Source organism: Canis lupus, chromosome 15 (assembly GCF_003254725.2).
Source record: "Canis lupus dingo isolate Sandy chromosome 15, ASM325472v2, whole genome shotgun sequence".
Taxonomy (NCBI): Eukaryota; Metazoa; Chordata; class Mammalia; order Carnivora; family Canidae; genus Canis; species Canis lupus.
In genome coordinates, this window is record NC_064257.1 from 58163781 (window position 1) to 58186385 (window position 22605).

Genomic DNA, 22605 nt, shown 5'->3' on the forward strand with positions numbered 1-22605 from the left:
AATGAAGACTGTAGTCTTTCCATCAGAAGACAGGCTCTGCTACTTGGTCCTCCTAAATCTAAGAAGGCAGTGCGACTCACTTTGGTGGAAACGACTCTGTGAGAATTCTAGGGCCTAGATATTAATCAGCTTTGCAACTTCCACTGTCTTATAACCTGGAACCACCATGCTGCGGATGCCAGTCTAAAGGATGAGTAGGCACACGCAGGAGGCCCAAGCCACCCAGCTACTCACCACTCTCACATGACAGATGTGGGGATAAGGCCCTTTTGAGCCACCCAGCTGTGTAATCACAGGCATGCCATCTGAGGGTTCCCTACCCATACCTACAAAATCCACAGATTATAGAACCACTGAACTATGGGTAATAAGCCATTCTTTAATTCTGTTTAACACATTAAATTTGGGGGTTGATTTGATTTGCCAAAATAGATAACCAAAATATTATTATATATGTTAGATGTTTCAAATGACACATATTTCTAATGAAAAATAAAATGCCCTGTCATTCTGATAGTTCCTTTAAAAGATTCCATTTCGGGAGGCCTACCCTTTGTAAGTTAAATATTGCAAAATTAAAAATACTTCAGAAATATGTATTCTTAGTGATAACTGATTAAAATTAAAAACATTGTACTCAATAGACAATGAAAACTGGCCAAAGGTTAATGATTTGGGACTTTGTAAGAAGAGAAAATGTTCAGGGCAGTGCTACAATCACCAGGTAGTTTGAGACAAAGATAAAACACATTTTCAGGGTTAAATGTTCCTTCTCATTCCCTCTCAGTTTTCCATTAAACTTATAACTCCTGAAATTGAAACTGTGCCAAAGAGACATTATCAAAATATATATATACTTTTCCTCTCTCTGTCAAGTTGTATATAAACAACCTTAAAACCTAAGCAAAGGGGATCCCTGGGTGGTGTAGAGGTTTGGCGCCTGCCTTTGGCCCAGGGCGTGATCCTGGAGACCCGGGATCGAATTCCACATCGGGCTTCTGGTGCATGGAGCCTGCTTCTCCCTCTGCCTGTGTCTCTGCCTCTCTCTCTCTCTCTCTCTCTCTCTGTGTGACTATCATAAATAAAAAAAATAATAAAAAATAAAAAAAAACCTAAGCAAATTCCACAAAGACTATACCAGTTATTCCCCAATTAGAAATGAGCTTGTGCTCAGATAATAAGATACTATCTGTTTGGGGAAAGATAGAGATCTGCCTTGAGCCTGTCCAAGTCTCTTAATCTCTAGCTCACATGCCCTATTTTGAAGAGAGATGGAAACAAGAAAATTCTCCTGAAAATTGGAGGGAGGGAGGGGATTGTTGAAAGGTAAATTATGACTCTTTTTTCCTTAATGGCATCAGTTTTGTCATCATTGGCTTTTCTTTTTACATATAAATCTAACCATTGATAAGTATGTACTGCAATATTATCCCATCCAAACAAGTACTTTAGTATTAACTTTATCCCCCTCCTTTTCTGTGCAAATCTAGATATGATTAAAGTACAGTCCTCCAACGGAAGATCACCATAAATATCCAGTGAGCTATGAAGGGTTAAAAATCATTATTTTTCTCAAATATACTGGAATGTGCTTACCTGCAGTGTTGGAGAAGTTTTTTCCGTGGTACCCCAGCTCAACACCCAGACCTGATCATGTGATTTGTCGTAGTGTAATTTAACTGGTACAGGGTCTGTGCTTACTGCCTGTAGGAAATGGGAATTGAAAAAAAGAAAATGTTTTCAGACTGAAATATTAGTTTTAAACTATGCCAGAAATTTTGAAAGAAACAAGAGTTTAGCTGTCAGATTAAAAATTTATGTTGCCAATTTTCTGATTTTCTAAACCTTTATATGTTTAATTTGGAAATATAATACTTTACACAAGGATGTTTTCACACAGTTTTATATAGTCTTATGTTCCTTCATTACCCATGCAGATTGTGTGTCATGGATAAGCTATTTAGAAACTTAAAATATATAAATGATTAATCTGTGTATTTTATTCAATTATTGAACACAGGTAAGAGCTATGCTTATACTATTAGGTTTTCTTCATTCTAATGCTGGTCATGGGATTTGGCCATCTATAATGCTAAAATGCCTGCAATCTGATGTATGGCGGTAACCCTAATGACAGATTACCTAATTTAGTTTCCTTAACGAGAAATCTAAAATCACAGAAAGAAGTAAAAGCAATTTTTGAACCACACTTGATATGGTAAATGTGTTTTTCTGCCAATATTTATAATATTCAGCATTTACTTAGAACAAAACTTCCAGAAAAGAAATTGCTGCCAGGAAGTTATTTCACTCACCTTAATTTCAAGCTATTTATATTTCAGGCTAATGCCTTTCTCAAGTAATTTCCTGTAGTAGTTCCTTATATGTATTTTTCTAATTTTATAATATAAAACAATTGTATTCAATAAAACAACCTTTATTCAATTTTGAAAGCATTTCTTTCCGAGGCTCTGTTGAATATCCTTAGAGAATTTCCCAAGTCGCAGTTCATAATGTAATACTCTTCTCAGTGGGTTAGTTAAAGGTAAACTACAGTTGTGGTTGAATACGTGAAGGCTCATTTTTTAGCTCACATGTTGGCAACTTAGTCTTATGGAAGTATTTATCTTCTGAAACCTTGACCTGAATTTTTTTCTATTTAAAATTCTCAATACTCTTGGATTACTGAATTAATTATTGGACTTCTCAAGAGACCTACTTGAACATTTCTGTATTAGTGTCCTCATGACTTTCTTCCTAACAGAGCCATTATATTGTTTTGGGACCAGGTGCCCAACAATGATTCCAGGGAAGGTGGCCCACTTGGTGAGCATCAGAAATGTAAGCCTATTTCCCCTTCACAGATGCCAAGTTTCCCAGCCTCTCCAGAGGCTACCCTGGTCATGTGACATACTCTCCTTTATACATGGTAAGAATTCATATGATGACTGATTTCTGAGAATGATATTGCACCATACTTTCTCTTTGTTCCTGCTTTGAATGCTATCATACGAGAACATTAAGCTTTAATTTCCAAAGTCATTTTGAGGCCAAGACAATTAGATTAAGAAGGAAAAAGCCACACAACACTTTGAGGATTTGGCAGGAGAAAAATGAAAAGAGACTGAATTCTCCATAACAACCTTGAGTTGTGGCACAAACCTAGAGTAACTGTCTCTAGACTTGATGTTATTCGAGATAATTAAATGGCTTTATTGCTCAAGAGATAGTCTGGTATTTTGTTAATTGTAATCCGGTGAATGCCAGATGTTTCATTTAAATTCTTCATGTACTCATTGATTATTTCAACGCATATATAGCAGAAGTGCCATCATTAATCATTACACGAGTAACAAAGCAATAAGATTCCTTTGATTTTTCATCTTTTCCCCTTTATATGTAAAACTTGATCCATGTGTGATTATAGCAGTTGCCCTCTTTTGCACGCGGCTTAAAAAGAAATAGTCCTAAGGTCTTTAAAAATGTTAAAGATAAAATAGCTCAACAACAAAAGCAACGTTAACAAAGACCTCATTATTATTCAATTATTAAGAGACAATTACACAAAGAGCAAAGATCTTTAGATAACTTTAAATATTAAGGAACAATTTAAATAAACATTTCCAGTTTGCCAGCTCTCATAAGATTCTTTTCTTTCACTGATCTCTTTCCTAAGTATGACCCTCTATGGGCATACCACAGTCCATGGGTTAGGTTAACATCCACATAAAACAGCATAAGAAATGGAGACTCAGCCTTCCCAGAAATCATCCAGCAGACGATCAGCAGAGCTGATATTTGATAGTCTGTCTTTATCCCCCATGTGGCAACCTCTCTGAAGATGAGACACCATCCTTCCTAGTTGATAGTTTAATTCCTGACAATACGTGGATACGTTGCCCTCCTATTTATGCCTCACGTATAAGATACATTCTTTACTTTTTCTCTTTTGGAAAATGGAAAGAAATCCACAGGCCCAAGCACATGCAGTATCGTCTGTATAAGTGTTACAGACCTAGCTGAGAATCAGGGAGAGACAGTATACTCCATGCTTATAGCTGACTACAGCGGAAGCTGACTACAAATGTAGCATCCTCACTTAAGTGAAAAAAAAGAAAAACCTTAGGAAGTTACTAAGCTTTTCTGTGCTTAAGTTTCCTCTCTAATAAAATGGAGACAATAATCAGACCCCATTTGAAAGGCTTGTTCTGCATATTTGGTAAGGTAGTAAATATGAAGTGCTTAGGTTGTGCCATGGAAATGTTACTATTACTATCAGAAAAGTTAATTGAACTAGAAGCATTTTCTTTTTTTTTTTCCTTTTTTAAAGATTTTTTTTTATGATTTACTAATTTGAGAGAGACTGAAGAGACAGAACAAATCGGGCAAAGGGCAGAGGGAAGCTCGCACCTGGGACCCTGGGATCTTGATCTGAGCCAAAGGCAGACACATAACCAACTGAGCTGCCCAGGCACCTGAACTAGAGGTATTTTCATGACAATTAGTATTGTAATGTTTTGAAGTTGGAGATATAGTGTCCTTATTTAGCAAATGAAGGATCTCAGACCTAGAAGAGAAAGTAAATAAACACCGTCTTTGTCCTTAAGGATTCTATAGGCTAGAGGGTGAAAGAATGACTAGATGCAGGTGACAAAATAAAAATACGGACCAAATGCCATGAAAGGTCAGAGGAAGAAGTACAAAGCAGAATGAAGGATAAGGGGAGGAGGTGATGCTTTGAGCTTTTAAGTATGAATATTTTAATAAATGGGAAGGCAGAGACTATTTTTTTTGAAGTCAACTTATGAGAATATGTTCCAGGAGATGTCAAAAGACAGTCCATAGAGAATTGCCTTCAAATTATTAAGATACATGTATTTGAAAGAGAAAAAAATATCAATTTTCAAAACTGCTTCAGATTAAAAAATATATCTACTCAACAGTCTCCAAAATGTTTGGATAGTTTTATATTTCAGCATTTTAAAGGTTTGTTATGAAATTCAACATATTTTGGTGTTTGGTTATAATAGCTCCTCAGAAATGAAAAAGATATGCAGATCCAAAATGGAGAAAAATACCTCTGACATGCTTTATTTGGAAAATGTTTAACTCTTAGGGGAAAAAAAAATCTGTTAACTTTTCAAGTGTACAGGTATAACACATTCTACAGAAGGAACATTTACATGGTTTTCAGCAACAAAATCATGTAACAATGACAGAAATATTTCAAACAACCATCTTTAGGATAATCTTGCCATACCCAATTTTCAGCCAAAAGACAGATATTTTCCTACTTATATTGTCAACTTTTGAAAGGAATAAATTGCATGTATTGGATTTCACAAAATAGCTCCTAGTATACTCTGGAAATTACTTTAAATGATGAGTAAGTTTAGATCATAAGCTTTTGTAAAAGAGAAAGACACTATATTTGATACTTAAAGTATTACCTCTCTTGCAACAATTAAACCTATAAGACTCTGTGTTGTGAAATAGTTGAAATGTTTCTCCACATTTTATGAAAGGGATGGTAAAGATTCTATTATCCTTGACTGCCCTCCCTCCCATGCCTCACATTCTCAGGAAACAGGATTCTATATGCTTTCTAAATACTGACCTCTGCAGCACCTCCGCTGCAACCCCAAGAACAGAGCTCTATCCTCTAGACCTCACCCCATGGTTTCTAACTTCAAACTTTATACTCACCACCTTTCTCAACAGATTTGTTAGGAAGATTTTTTTTTTTTTTTTTGGTTAGCATTATTAGACAGATCATAAGAGCAATAACACTATGGGGTCTTCTCATTTCCCTCCGAGTAAAGCCAGAAGTCCTTCGAATGACTACCAAGCCCTGGCTGACCTGCCCCTTCTGTCTCCTTTCTCTGGCGCCTTCACCTACTCCTCCAGTCCAGGTGCTCTGGGCCTCCTGCTGTTCATCCAGCGTGCTAGCCATACTTCTGCCTTTTGGAGGGCTTTGCCCCTGAATGGTCTTCCCCTAGATAGCCCAATGTCTGCTTCCTCAACACATTCGCTGCTCAGAACTCACCTTCTCAGTGATGCCGGTCTACTCCCCCTGCTTAACCCTTGGCCAGCCTTCATTTTGGGCACATCCCCTCACCCTTAGCTTTCCCAGCCCCACCTGGTCTTGAGCTACCATTTTATCTTTTCCAAAGCACTTACTACAAGAGCACATATTATATAATATACATTTTTAGTATTTCTATTTTTCATGTCCATCTATATCCCATAGATTCTAGGTTCCAAGAAAGATTTTTTTGCTTTTAAGCCAATAATACAACCTCTGCACTTAGAATAATACCCTGAAAATAGCAGTACTCGACAATTAGTGGACCTCTAAATCTACTTAATTAGGAAAAGCAAACTGCGAAAATTAAACAGCGTTCCAAACCTTATTAAGATTATCATTATTATTTTAAGAAAGACAATTATGCTCTATACCATACTTATTATGAACAAAAGTTTTTTAAAATGTTTTTCAAATACAAATTATTTTAATTTAATCTTCATAACAATCTTTGTGTTCAGATATGCCGTATTGATAATCCCTTTGTACAGACAACAGTGAATTCAAGTACCAATATCGATCCCTTCCTATTGTAAAACTCCCACTTCCCTCTCCAGGTGCTTTCCTGTCCACTGTGCATTACATCACTATTCAGCATACAGATGAATTTATTAGGCTTCCATGTTGGTCCATGTATTAAATATTTATAAAATGTCTTAAGATTTTTTTAAAAGATAAAAAGATATATAAATGACATCCTAGTATTCCCTTCTCACAACTCATCACCTTTCATTCCCTTATGCTACACACATTCCACTCTGGAGACTACTGGTGTATATATATATATATATTTTTTTTTTTTCCTGCAACTACCAACCATTTATCAAGAAAAAATGATATAAATTGAATTACAATGTTCAAGAATATGTGATTGGAAGAAAACATTCCATATATATTCATCCTTCTCCTCAGAATTAACCTATATAGATTGCTTATTCACTACTTTGTATAAATTTGCATTTAACTACTGATCTTATTCTGCTGGGAAATGGTTTTCAGGCTTTGCCTGGAGAAGCCTATGGAAGTAAGATTGATTTGTAGCAGGTGATTCAAATCCAGGCCATACTAGAACAAAGGGAATCAGGTTAGATCTAATGAATGATTCTGTAAGATTTTGTCTAAATGAAAGGTTCTGCTACTATAGGTTGGAAATTTTTCTCCCATACCATAAACACGATCGTTTTCTGCACACAGGGCATTTGCTTGGCCTGGTGGTATGCAAACAATTAGGCCACAATCCTACTTTCAAAAATGAACTGATCTTTTAAACATTTTCAGAAATATCTTTCAGGGGAAAGGAGAAAAAAATGAATGGGAAATATCAGAAAGGGAGACAAAACATGAGAGACTCCTAACTCTGGGAAATGAACTAGGGGGAGTGAAGGGGAGGTGGTCAGGGGGTGGGGGTGACTGGGTGACGGGCACTGAGGGGGGCACTTGATGGGATGAGCACTGGGTTGTATTCTATATGTTAGCAAATTGAACACCAATAAAAAATAAATTTATATAAAAAAAGAAATATCGGGGGATCCCTGGGTGGCGCAGCGGTTTGGCGCCTGCCTTTGGCCCAGGGCGCGATCCTGGAGACCCGGGATCGAATCCCACATCAGGCTCCCGGTGCATGGAGCCTGCTTCTCCCTCTGCCTGTGCCTCTGCCTCTCTCTCTCTCTCTGTGACTATCATAAATAAATTAAAAAAAAATTAAAAAAAAAAAAAGAAATATCTTTCAAATTATAATATGTCATTATTATAATTAATTAACAGTCATGATCTACTCTACAAATGCAGGTCTGAAAATCCATTTCTTAATTTTCCATGTAAGTACCATTTTCAGAGTATTCTATTGTCATGTTGAATTAACTTCTTCCATTCTTTCATTAAAATGTTTAAAATACACTAAATAATAATAATAATAATAATAATAATAATAATAATAAAGGTCTTTTTGTAGCTTTATAAAGATATCACTAAAATATTTTTCTTTAATATTTTAAAAGATTGCTTAAGAATATAATTGCTTATACAATAAGATTTTTTTTCCTCTTTGTCGATCTACAAACCTTAACTCCTTCATAATACCAACATACCCAGTGTTATGCAGATTTATCAGTACTTCTTGAGATGAGACAAATATAAAAGATTTAAAGTATATGCTATACGGGTCATGGACCAGTTGCATCAACTTCTATAAAGATGGCTTATTTTGTGAGGAGGCAACACCGATCATAGCAATAAAGATACACAAAACTTGGGGTGTCGTCCTGACATGAAGGAACAGTGAAGCACAGCTTGTTTATCAGCCTGACAAGAAGAGTACCAGCTGGCTAATTAAGTGAACCTAATTTAAACTAATGATGTCGATTCTCAAGATAATGTGCTAATGGCTAGAGGAGACTGCTGATGACACTTAAGAATACTCCCGAGGTGTCACAAGCCGCTTCTGCATCCAAGCAGAACCTGATTTTGCTCCACAGAAGACAAAATGAGGTCAGTTGTTTACTAGTCAGTCTTTAAAACAGCCAAATATCACCTGTCTGCCACTCTTACAAAAATTCCACAGTAAGAAAAATGTATATACATTTGATGTTTAAAGCAACACCAACATCACCAATTCCATTAAAAGACTGTGACCTTTTACTTTTTAAGCTGCAGATAAAAATAATACTGTTGCATCCGCTGAAAGCAAATATACTCTAATGGCATATTTTATCTTGAATTTCATGAAAATCTTATGTTGTCAGAAAATATGTGTCATTTTGATAATGAAATGTAACAAAGCTGTTCCAAATTTTTAAATATTTAATCCTAAATACACATTTAATACCAATCTGCACAGTCTTTTGCATGCATTTGCATGAAAAAGAAGAAATATGATTTCTTAGATAAGGTCTGGATAAAACACTGGGGATCTACTTTAATTAGATTGAAAAAGAAAGCTTGAAAGATTAAAGTTAAATAAGAGTAGTCTGTTTTTTTTCTCTTTTCTTTTTTTCAAGATTGATTTTGAACTTCACTGTTCCATTTCTTTATCCACACTATAGAAAATTCTGTGGCATCTTCTATCATGTTTGGGAGAAGACTAAGTAAATTTCTGTTATAATTAATATTCTTAGCTGTCTCTGTATAATATACACAGCTTTGGAAGAAATAAATCAACAGCTACAGCACATAATCAGGAAGTATAACTTCACTTGGATGCAAAAAAGACTGACTTCAACTTTAGCCGCAGTTGAGAAAAGTGGTCAAATTGAGAAAGGATGCTTAACATTTTACAAAATTAACTTTGTACTTTGCAGTTGACTTTGAGTGCGGTCTGTCCTTGGATCTAAATACAGCTCAAATCACAAAGTTGTAGTTATCATTGTTTTTAATTTAGTGTTTTAAGTAGTTAGAGATGATCTTTCCTTAAATAGTTTTAGAACTTGAACTACTTGGATTCTTAATTTATAAGCAAAGGGTTCAATATCTAGGTCTGTAAAACCTGTCAGTGTTGTTTTTAAACTGGGAAAACCTTGAGGGAATTTTTATAATTCTAAGAAACGAAATATTTTCAAGTATAAAAATAGAACAATTAGGATATTTATAATTCACCTTTAAACATGCACTTTTGAGGGCTAAGATTTACATACCCTAAGGTAATATTAAGACAAATATAAGGATGTATTCTTTTACTCAGCAGGGAGTAGATGTGGAATTAATTATCCAAAGGGCTCACAGACTGAAATTATATGTAGTTTTGAAAGAGAAAACTTAGACAAATTAAAACCTAGAAAATTTTAGTTAAAAAAAAAATCTTCTGTGGTATATATCTAAACTTTTAGGTTGGTATTTACAATCCACAATAAGTTTCAAGAAGTAGTATTCCTATCGGAAAGAATACTAGACTGAATGTACCGGTATGAAAATTTTCATTTTATTTATTTATTTATTTATTTATTTATTTATTTATTTATTTATTATTTTTTTATTTTCATTTTATAAACAATGGTCATCCCTAAATTTCTGTAGAACCGATTGCTGCAGAGTGGCCCAAGTCATTGCAGCTGCTCTTTCACCCCTTCTTTCTGGTGAGGTATTCAGCAGCCCCTATAATTCAAAACCTTTCCCTTTCAATGACGAAGGGTACCATCAACAACACCATACACCCAGCCAGAGCTGCGTGAGCAAACCCAGAACACTCTACAGCCTCTGCCTTTTTGCTGCAAGGATTAAGTTTTCACATTTCTCCTACAACAGGAATTTATCTGGTAGGTTATTCTTGGTCCCTTCTGTTCTCCAAATGGAAGGTAGCTGTAGCAAGTGAGGCAATAAGGCAAGACGCATCCAGAGAAGCTTCTTTATGCTTCTTCGATAAAGAAAGTCTGCCACAGGTCAGCTTTCACCTCTAAACCCATCTGGACGGAATATTTTTTGTTGTTTTGTTTTAGAACTCTCAAATCAAGATTCCTTTTGTATTCCTATTGGGTTACATCATATTAACTTATGTTTTCCCTTTAATTTGTTTTTTCCCATTCGTTTTTCAAAATTCACTACTATGACTTTCACCTTAGTACTTTCTTAGTTTCTTTTACTCTCTGCTAGGATCGTGGTTATATATTCTTTTATTCAATTCTAATAATGTTAATTGTGACTTTTGTCCTCGTTCTTTGCGAAAATTCCCAGTTTCCTTTTGATTAGTCTTTTTTTGAATAATTCAATGTTTACCTTTTACATGTTAATTCCTTTGTGTCTTTATAGACATTTCTTTATACTTTCCTTCTTTCATTCAGATTATTCTAATTTTCTTCAGCTAAATTCTAAAACTATCCAGTTAAATTAATCTATTACAGTTTTATTTTTAATTAAGGAGCTAAATTCCCTGACAGCTCAGTCTTATTTGGATTCAACATATTTAATCATGATTACCGATATTACTTGATATTGGTATTAGTATTTTACATTTACATTGGTGTTATTAATAGCGTAATGTTGTGTCAGAGAATGGGTATGAAACGATTTTCATTACTATTTCTTGTGACTTAATTTATAGCTCACCATGTGGTCTTTTTTACTAAATGCTTCACTTAGTGAATGCTATGGTCTGAGTGTCTGTGTCCCCCCTAGAATTCATATCCTGAAATCCTAACCCCCAAAGGTGATGGTTTTGGGAAGTGTGGTCTTTGGGAAGTGATTAGGTCATGAGAATGGAGCCCTCCTGAATGAATTAGTGCTTTCATAAAATAGACCCATCAGAGATTCCTCACCCCTTCTGCTACATGAGGACACAGTGAAAGGGCACCAGTTATGAACCAGCAAGAGGATCCTCACAGGATCACAACCATGCTGACATTTTGATCTTGGACTTTCCAGACTCAGAACTGTGAGAAAAAAAAAAAAAAATTCTGTTGCTTATAAGCTACTTAGTCTGTCATATTTGGTTGCAGGGCCACTATATTTAATATGTGCTATTATTTATTAATATATTTGATCATTGCCGGATGCAAAGGCTAACACACACGTATGTTAGTTCAAGCATAGCAACAGTGTTCAGTTCACATATAGCGTGGATTTTGTTGATTTATCAAGTGTTGAAGTATCAAAATCTCTTTTTGATCATATGCCAATCTCTACTAGTAGTATGGCAATAATCACTTGATAAAATTGTAAGCAATCACATACGTTTTTAGTCTTATATTTTCTTTTTATCATTATCAAGTAACTTGCTTTAACCTGATGCTTTGTGCCTTAAAGTTCCTTTTAAAGTCTCACATCAATATAGCTGCCCCAGCTTTATTGTTTTGTTGTTAGTAGAATTCCTGCATTATCTATACTGTCCTTAAATGTCACTTTTTCGTTTACCTTTTTAGAGAGTATACCTCATAGTGTGCATATGGCTAGATTTTTGTTATTCTGTCCAGCAATTTTCTTTTTGTCTTTCAATTAATTACATGAGTCCATCCTTAGTTATTTTAATTGTGAGCATATTTTTTTTAAAAATTTCTATTTATTTTTTAATCTTTGAGTATAGCTGACACACAATGTTACATTAGTTTCAGTTGTACAACTTAGTGATTTGACAAGTTTGTGCATTACGCTATGTTCACTGTAAGTATAGCTACCATCTGTCCCATTGCATGGCTATTACTCTATCATGACTCTATTCTTTATGCTCTACTTTTAGTCCCTATGACTTACTCATTTATAAATGGAGGCCTATATCTCTCTCTCCTCTTCAATATTTTGCCCAAACCCCACCTACCTACCTCTCCTCTGGCTAATATCAGTTTATTCTCTGTATTTATAGTTTGATTCTGCTTTTTGTTTGTTTATCCTTTTTTTTATTTTCAATAAAAACACTTTTCATTCTTTTATTTGTAATACCAAACATAGCCACAGTAGGCAATCAACAAATGTACACAGAGTGAATGAGTGGATGGAGAGATGGATGATGGGATTTCATATGAAGCTGTTAAGGACTCTTAGAATGAAAAGCCCTAACATGAACTCATTACCACTTTTTGTGGTTCTAGTCAGGAATCATGAGAGGGGCTACTTCAATATTCGATTTGAAAACATTATTGATGCCAGAAAAGGTCTTTGTAAACATAAGGAATGGTTAGCTTCCAGTGTCTCAGAACTATTTTGATAGTAAATAGATATAAAGCACTTCTATATGCCAAGATCTTCTATAAATGTTTTATATGCATTAATTGAGGTAATTCTAAGTACAACTTGATGTGATATGTACAGTTATTAGTCCCATTTTGCGGATTATGCATATCTAATAAAGCTGTTTTAAGTTTGTTTTCTCTGAGAATCAGGAGGTCATAAGAGTCAAGGGCCCAGTAACTGGAGCCAGACTGCCTAGAAGCAAATCCTATACCACCCCTCAGTTGATGTGCAATGGAGTACAAATAGATTGCCCAAGTTAAACAACTTCAGAAAGAGCAGGGAATGAAACATTTGGGAACTTAAACCAGAATGGATTTTTTATAACCATGACCATGATGATGTGTATTAGGATTTTTTTCTCTGTCTTTGACTTAAGTACATATTACTTGTTTAACTACTATAGTAAAGCCTACTAAATTACATTTATCTAATGAAGTCTACTATTATCTTGGCTTTTGTTAAGAATCAAGTAAGAAAGAGATAATACTGTTTCTGGAATGGTAATAGAAATACCTTAATTAGCCTCTGACTGGAACTTATGTAGCTCTGAACAGAATAAGCAAAACTGAGACTGATTTTTGTGGAACTAGCCGTGTTAGTATTATGATGTGTTTATGGAATCTAAGTTTTGAAAATAAGAAAAATTAAATTATTTTTTTAATTCATTAAGCTGAAGGAACAGAAAGAGAGGACAGTGTGCAGAAAATGCATACATTTTCCAGTTATCCAAGCAATGAAACAAGTTATCAATGGCAATCAAATGTCAATGGGCAAGTTACTTGGTAAAGAATTACATACAAGTAAATTTCTTTTTTCAAATCATCTTCAAAAGCAGGGATCATTCATACCTGAACAACTTTTTGGGACTGGACATCAACAACAAGGACTCTGTCCAAAGTTGGCTGTGCAACGTAAATGAACTTGTCTTTGACATTAATAGCGGAGGCCCACACACACCTCTGAACTTCATCTCCTTCAGCTTTGGGACAGACTTCATCCTATAATTTAGAAAATAGGGGATAAAATGAATATCTTAAATTATATCATGGGTACGGCATATTTGGAGCAAAATTAACGTTTGATGCTTTACTACTACTTTAAGTATCAAAAGTAAAATATATACATACACAGAGAGAGTGTGTGTGTGTGTTAAATCAAATAAAACAATATATAGTGCATATGCAAGCTCATTAAATGTATATATAAATCAATATGAATAACCCTTTGATATAAATTTCATCATGACCTTAATCACTTATTTCTAACAGGATATAATCCTTTCATTCGTTATTACCTGTTCATAATTCAGTAACTTCAGAAATAGATAATAAATCCAATGTTTTCTCTCAAATCCTCTAATCTCAAGCTTCTTTACCAGGCATTAAATGTCACACTAAAATATATTTAGAGGTTATCTCATCGGTGGCTGCCCCCATGGCATATCCTTGATCTTTTCAAAAACTACCATATCCACCAGGAATGATTCGAAGTTTTCTAACTTGTGGAGTATCAGAAGCTTAGAAAAATTATAATTAGGTAGCTATTCAGAATGCTTATTTTATTTTTCTATTCGGTAGCAAGGTCACATTTTATCTTTTAATCTGCCCAAGTAGATTTTTATTTTGCTCCTTCACCCTCAATTGTTTTCTGGTTGAATATTTAGAGTTTGTAAAAGAAGGCCATAAATGAGGCCAAAAAAAAAAAAAATACCTTCTTTTCCTCCTTTCCTGAATTTTGTCAATACATGAATGTGAAAGGGATATTTAAGCCTTTGTGATCCATGCTGGTAGACACATCACAAACGGGAGAAACATCATTAGCTCATTTTTTATTTCAGGTTTTTTCTTTTATATGCCGGTCTTTTGGTTTTGTAATTTTCTCAACTTACCTGTAGTTAGAAAACTACTGGAGAAGAGAGATCTGTTGAACTGTGCATAAAATATGTGTGTAATGATATTTATATAATGATAACGATGTAATGATAAACACTGATTCTAGCGTTTCATTTGCTTTATGGTTTAGGTATGATCACTGATTACAGATGTCTAATTTATTGATTTGTATAATTCCAGTCAGTAACGCTTAAGTTAGAATACTCTCCTTCTTTAATTCAAATAAAAACATTTTTTTCCGGCTGACATTCCATTCACCATTTGTATTTAATAACCATGTAACACAATGAACAAGGTTTTCATTATCAACACCACTAGCATTCTTTTACTCTAAAGATAATACTGACAGCAAATAAACCACATTTGTCATATAGTAATTAAAATGGATATGCCGCAGTAACACCTTTTGGGGGAGCACAAGCATAGTAGGTGCCTTATCTGTTTGCATAAAATTTAGATAATGATGTAAAAACCAGAGCACTTTGGAAGGAGAGCTCAGTGTGTGGTCTGCTGTTTCTCTCCTCTAAAACTTCAGATCTGATTCAGGGAGAACTTGGAATGTCCTCTAATTTTTAAGATTCAGTCCAGAAGTTGCCAGGTACAGTCAAGACATGGGGAACATATAATGATAGTGTTTTCCTCTAAACAGTACAGGCTGTTTCCAGGCTTCCAGAACAGAACCAAACAAATCGAAAACTAAACATCCAATGTGTGCTTCTGGCAGTTCTGGAAGCATGACATTAATTCCATTACACAGAATGTACCCTAATCACTGTAACATGATTACCAGTAGGGGTCATCCCGAGCAATGTCCACGGCCCCCTTCAACAGGCAGGACAAACCTGAAATCTGTCCCCAGCACATGCACAGAATAGTCTCATTCATCAGTTCACTGAAACATTATTTTCTATGCCGAACATATTTCTCCAGAAGTATATTAAATATCTTTGACAAGAACCTATTTTGTGAGAATCCAGGACTCTTAATATGTACTTGAGAGGCATGAAGATGAGGGGGGGGGGAGTGGGAGTTGAGGTCGATGAAAGGCTCTGAACATAGAAAAATTGTTTATGAATTCTTTGCTGTCGTGTAAAAGCTACCAACAAAATCTGCCAAAATAATAGGAAGTGTGAGTGACCTGACACATAACTGTCAGTGAAACAACTGCCGAACCAGGAGCAATTTCCACCCCTTTGTTTGCTACAAAACTATTCAACAGTAAAATAAACTGCTCTGCTGGGAATTATTTCCTATTTGTATGCTGTCTCCATTAGATGTCCCTGACCAGCCTCACAATCATTTTTACAAAGCCATTAAAAGTTTCCTGACAGCCACCCTGAGTTTTCTTTGCTTCACTTTATGTTATTATTTCAGATTATAGTCTATTAGGTCCCATTTTACAACAGCACTCTTATTTTTTCAAATCACATAGATTAATATTTATTTCTGTGGATAGGAATTTTAGAGGAATGTTTTTCACATGCATTAGGCATTTAATGAGACAAAGGAAGAGCTCAAAAAAAAAACAAAGATGCAAAATAAAATTAAGATAATACATACTGATGAGGAAAATTGTCAGGAATTAGATCAAGAAGTTTAATTAAATCATTTTTTATAGAAATGTACACCCACCATTTAGACTAAAAGGAAATAATAAGATATTAGACCTAATAAGGATGAGGGTCAATAAGAAAAAGATAATTCTAGTTCATAGTTAGAATTCATCTGTTTCCCTTTACATCATTTCTATATTCAATTACATATATTCTTCCAAAATTTTAAAGGCAAACAGGGTATGTTTCTAGTGATGATAGAAGTATGGATTTAACAATTAAAATAGTGTTGATGATACCTGATTGTTAAACATAAGTAGGTCAAATAGGTGGATATTTGCATTCATCTTCTATAGGACTTTGCCATTTTTATTTATTGTGTTGTCTATTAAAAACACTTTTCCCTGGGCGTTTGGGTGGCTCAGTTGGTTGAGCCTCCAACTCTTGGTTTCAGCTCAGGTCATGATCTCCAGGTCAGGCTCATGCTTAGCATGGAGTCTGCTTGAGAAGATTCTCTTCCTCTGCCCTTCCTCCTGCTTGATCAATAGATGTCTCTTTCTCTCTCTCTCTAATAAAGTAATAAATAAAATCTTTTAAAAAATCACTTTCCCATCAAACCTCTAAATTCTAATCTCTCTTTCCTTTTCCTCATTGTCCTTCCTCATAATCCTCCTTTCAGCACATCTTCCATCATTCATAGTGAGGACAAATGTTATTTGTCACAAGCACCTCCATTTCCCTTGCATACAACTCAGTAAATTTCTGTCATTATCCCCTCCTCTCATCCTTCTCTTGAATCACAGATTTGTCCACTGTCCTTTGCCTTCAGAAAGATCTGGCCTATATTTAATTTGTAATTGTAGTCATGTCTCCAACTATTCAAACACGAACACTCCCTTGTAATTTAAGAAGCAAAGAATAAGGAGACATTAATTGGATTTTGTCTTCTTTCCCTTCCAGTCATTCAACTAATTCTCTTCAGACACTAAGGTGTCTAGAAATGTACTTCCATTTCCTGACCCTTCAGTCTAAATTGTTCATACTTCAAACTGACTTTCATCATCCTCCCTCTTTCAAAAGAGGAAAGATCACCAGTGGCCTCAGAATTTCCAATCATTAGTCTTTACTTCTTGTTGGCGAAGCACTCATCGAGTACTTACTATGTAAGAGATATCGTGCAAAACTATATGTGGAAATAAAGCCACGAATACACAAGAATGCCTGTGTTGCTTATAATTTCTGATGCATTTGGCAATTCAGACTTTGATTCTTCCAAAAATGTTCTTTCATTTTTGTAAGGCAAAGATCAGCAAACAATGGCCCCAGGCCAAATTCATACCATTGCCTATTCTGATACATGGCCCAACAACTGAGAACGTTTTTTTGCATTTTTTAATGATTGAAGAAAATCAAAAGAAGAATACTGTTCCGTGACATGTAAACATTATAGGGGATTCAAATTTACACAAAGGTTTATTGGAACACAGCCAAATCCATTCATTTAAACATTGTCTATGACTGCTTTCACACTATAATGACAGACAAAAATCATGTGGACTGCAAAGCCTAAGATATTTACTATCTGGACCTTTGCAGAAAAAAAAAAAAAAAAAAAAAAAAACAATGCTGTTGATCCCATTTTTGGGTATATCCCTATCCTACTTACCACTGAAATCCTGTAATTCTGTCTATAGTGGCTTTTCTATCTTATGTTCCTTAATTATGATTCAGGAAAGGTAAGTCCTAGGTTTTGGTTTTTTTACTCTATTTCCTTTACCTTAAATTCCTTTGAGAGTGCATTTTATTATTTATTTATTTATTTATTTATTTATTTATTCATTCATTCATTCATTCATTCATTCATTCATTTTAGAAAGGGGGTGAAGAGGAGCAGAGGGAGATGGAGAGAAGGAATCGTAAGCAGGCTCCATGCCCAGCACAGAGCCCGACACAGGGCCGGATTTCAGAACCCTGAGATGATGACCTGAGCCAAAATCAAGAGTGAGATATTTAACCCATTGAGCCACCCAGGCATCGTGAGAGTGTATTAATGCTCACTATCTTATTGTAATCATGGTCAGATGATACAAAGATATTAATCTGTGGCCTCATCAATCAATGGTCTTCTTCTATCAGCCTCTTTACAGAAAAAAAAATCTGTTAAATGCATAATTTGAAATAGAGACATGATAGCAAAAAGTATACTATATTACAGGTGATTCAAAACTAAATAGAAAATTAAAAAGGGTGAAATACATACACACATACATGAACCCATATAAGTAAATTACAGACAGAGGATAGTAGATAGATATTAGGGAGAGACACACAGATGATATAGAGATTATCTATCTAGAGATAGATAATAAGGTTTGGTTTATATTAGGAAATTAAAAAAAACGAAGCAATTCTATAAACTAAAAGAAAGATTATTGCAGAATAAAATAACAAAGTAAAATTTAAAATAATAATCATGCATAAGCCTATCTATAGAACATAAGTATAAACAATAATATAAGGAATGCCAGGCCTAGGAGCATAGGAAACAAAAGCACTAAAAAGGCAAGGTAATGAAATACAGATAGGGTAGGGTCTCTAAGATACACAGAAAAGTAAATCTGTGATCTTTTGCATAATTTAGAATACAAATGCATTAAGTAACATACAGATCTGTGAATAAAAATGAGCTGCCATTATCGTTATAAAAAAGTGGAAATAAGTATATAACTTATAAAGTGATCTAAGATGTGTATTCCTAACTTGGGCATTGAATTTAGCAGCATTGTGGATTCACTCAAGGGTGGTATGTAGACACTCCTAGTAATTACTGGAAATGCATATTGAGTCAAAGAATGAGAGAAAGTCAGTTTGATGTTTTGATCAATATGTAGCATTTAAGTTTAAAAATTTGTGGATATATTGTAGACCCGGTTCTCTTACTGATGTGCTCACTAGTTATTCAAAATAAATTGATTTTAGTAGTTGTATATCATTTAATTTTTTTCTGCTTCTCTAGCAGTCATGCTTCCTAAGAATGGTGAGATAGTTCCCTCCTTTGGCAGTAATTGAGAAATGGTAGGAGTAGAGGGTCTTGGCAAAAAGAAAAAAAAATGAAGAAGAAAAACATTAAAAAAATCTTATTGTAAATGTATAACTCCAATCTTCATTGTTCTCCAACAAATAGTCTGTTTTCTAGCTAGAATATTCTCACCAAAATTTCATAAAAGCCAACGATTTTCGACATCTGCTAAAGAGCACACCACACATTTTCTTAATCAAATTCTTCTCAGTACATTTGGCAGTCGTACTTCTAATACCTGTGTGACTCATGCCTAACAACTATGGGTCTCACTGATTTTCTTCTTGTCTGAACTTCCATAGCATTTTATTTTGTGCCACATAACTTGAAATATAACCGTGTACTATCATCCTCAATTTGCTATTCCCGGATTTTTACATTTTCCAAACACGGTAGTGAAGGTGCAGTATTTCCTCAGTAAATACTTGTTTAAATGTCACTTATCATAGGAAAAGAAAATTCAAAAGTATATATTCCTCAGTCATGCCATATCATCCAGAATGATTGAGAAATTGAATTCTAGAGCAGGACTATTCTAAATGTTGTCTCTGAACAGCTGCCAGTTGGCATATCATTTGTTACCAAGCTGAGAATAGTCTAGAAATCGAAAATAAACATTTAGAACCTTTCATGGCAATTTGACATCGCCATAATAGCCACGTCCTCATATGATCAGTAGACTTACATCTCCTTGACCAGGATTTAGACCAGTTTGGGTGGTGTCAAACTTGCCTGGAAGGTTTCTTGGGATAAAAAATATCTACTTAAAAAAGAAAATGGATTGAGAACCAGAACCAACGTGATTTTTTTCCCCAAAACAGTTTAAGTTTTTTGATTTTGAGTCTTCTTTTCTGCCTCTCTGCTTCTCTTTTTAAAATCCAGACTATCATAATCTGAGTCTATTGAAATCTGTAGAAAAGTGAATAATGGATCACTTTTAAAAAGTGTTCACTTTATCAATACAATGCAAATAATTATTCTCAGTGAGTTTTTTTTTTTCATTTTATCATAAATCAAGACAAATGAAACAAAGGCTCTTTTGTACTGATTGGAATGCTTAGGTTAGAATTTCTAGGATATTTTTCATAGCCATGTGGAAATATATATAATCAAGGATAAGTTTTTTTTTTTAATACACTGAAGACAGTGTCCTCTGTTGATCTTGCTCTGCAATATTAAAAAAATACGAGATCTTACAATAAGGTACAATTAATTTAACATCAGTGGTTATGTCCCTGTTGGACCATTTTTTAAAAAAGAAAGACTATGAAGTTTAAGTACTTTCATCATTTTTCAATTGAGATTACTGCTTATAACCTGAGCGGTACAACTGATGTTTTTCTATAATTACATAAAATTAATTTATCTAATTCTATTTGCTATTTCATTTATTAAAGTGCATAAACAGTCTACTCAAAGCATAGGTAGTCATGGAAATGTAGGAGGTGATTTGCTTTCATTTGTCCTATCTTAGAAAACCACCTACAGCATGATTTTGAACCTAAGATATAAAAATTACAAAGGCCACATTACAGATATTTCATCCTCTCTTTTAGCAGAAGAAGAATGTATTTATGTCTTTTAGTGTTACAATAAAAATGGAGCTGATAACATTACACTGTCATAAATTGAGAACCAGTTTCTTTAGGGACAATATATTGGAGAAGTTATGAAAACAGGCTTTGAGGTCAACCAGACCTAGAAGTCATATCCAGCTTTGCACTCACATTAGCTGTGTAAATACTCTTTTTGACCCTCATTTACCTTAGTGGAATAACAATATTATCTATCACATAGGATTATTATGCACATTAAATAAAACCATATCTGGAAAGGTCAAATGATATAATGTTAGTTGTAATTTTATTTTAAAGATTTTATTTGTTTATTTATTTGAGAGAAAGTAAACACATGCACATGAGCAGGGGTGAGGGGAAGAGAAAGAGGGAGATGTAGACTCCTCCCTGAGCAGGAAGCCTGAGGTGGGGTTTGATCCCAGGACCCCAGGACTATGACCTGAGCCAAAGGCATACACTCAACTGACTAAGCCATCCCGAGCGTCCCATACCTGGTATCTTCATATAGAAAATTTCTGGGGTCTATATTTCATGAAACTATAATAGTCTACGTATTTTTCATACATTGTTTTAATTTTAACAATATTATGGAGAGAAGTTCACTGAATATTTAAGAGTTTCATAGAGTTACTTTAAGTATGGAATAATTGTTACATTGAGAGAATTATGCAAGAGAATTTTTTTTTTCCCTTTATCATTTGGTAGTTCTGTGACATTGAGCAAATCACTTGACTTTTCTCATTTCATCTGGGAGTTGAGGAGATTTCGTAGATTGTTTTCAAAAAAGAAAAAAAAAAGGTACATTAGATAAGAATAACAATTAAAAAATAAATTTTTAGAGTACTAAATTTCAAATGTCTACAGAATATAAGAGAAGAAAACTGCAGGTCTTTTGCAAATGTGTCCTGGTTCTCTTGTCTTGGCCAGGGTTTGGTCCAGGTGCCAGAAGGCACTGAGAGTCCCTGGGGCAGGAACTTAATGTCTGCTGGGAAAGGCATCAATTTGGATAATGGAGAGGCCAAATTAAACATCAAAACCAGTGTTGAGTTAGTTTGAAGGATCAGTAAATAGTTTGGCTTAAAGGTGTTGGTATTAAACGCTAATATCAGGCACTAAAAATATTGGACAAATATGGTGGGTATCAGAGAGTGTAAATTATAGGGACCCATTTGGTTCATGGTGTATAACTTAATTAAAGAACAGTGGGGACAGTTGAAACTGAAGAAAAGTTGTGTTTAATTTTGTTCCCTAATATAATGAAGATGTGATTTGTATAGAAGTAATAATGGTCCTTCCTGACTTTGTTTTACAAAGCACAACTAGTATGTTGGTTAGCTAGAGAGAAAAAAAAAATAAGATTAACAAATTTTTTCTTATCAGATAACACATGAAGGTAAGGGACTAAAAAGGAAACAAAAGAGAAAAAGAAAAGAAAGAATAAATGAGAGCAACCAAGCTGAGCTAAATACGCAAACTTTTCTTTAAAATAATGAAAAACTCATTATAACCATGATATCATTATGAACACTAATGAATATCATGGGACGATGGGGCTTACTTCTTTCAAATATGTCCTACATTCTAGTTTCTTTAAGTAGCAGCACAAAATACTTGTTCAAATGGTCCTTCCAACTATTGATTAGTAGACATCAATAAAGCATTTGTTTAAATGCCAAATGTACACATTCCGCTGTACAATTTTTCTGACAGCTGGATATCTAGTCTTTCTTTAACTTGGAGAAGAGAGAGACTTTGTCACTGTAAGATA

General features: G+C 34.4%; 1 protein-coding gene across 4 annotated transcripts in view; it reads right to left on the bottom strand.

The window, feature by feature from the left end:
• The window catches only part of FSTL5 (follistatin like 5), a 684718-nt gene that overhangs the window by 57234 nt on the left and 604879 nt on the right, over window positions 1-22605 (bottom strand). For all 4 annotated transcript variants that reach the window (XM_025439183.3, XM_025439182.3, XM_025439181.3 and 1 more), the window contains 2 exons: window positions 13585-13734; window positions 1597-1704 (listed from right to left, as the gene is read on the bottom strand). In XM_025439183.3, coding sequence (XP_025294968.3) covers window positions 1597-1704; window positions 13585-13734 — 258 coding nt within the window. The remainder of the gene's footprint in view (window positions 1-1596; window positions 1705-13584; window positions 13735-22605) is intronic.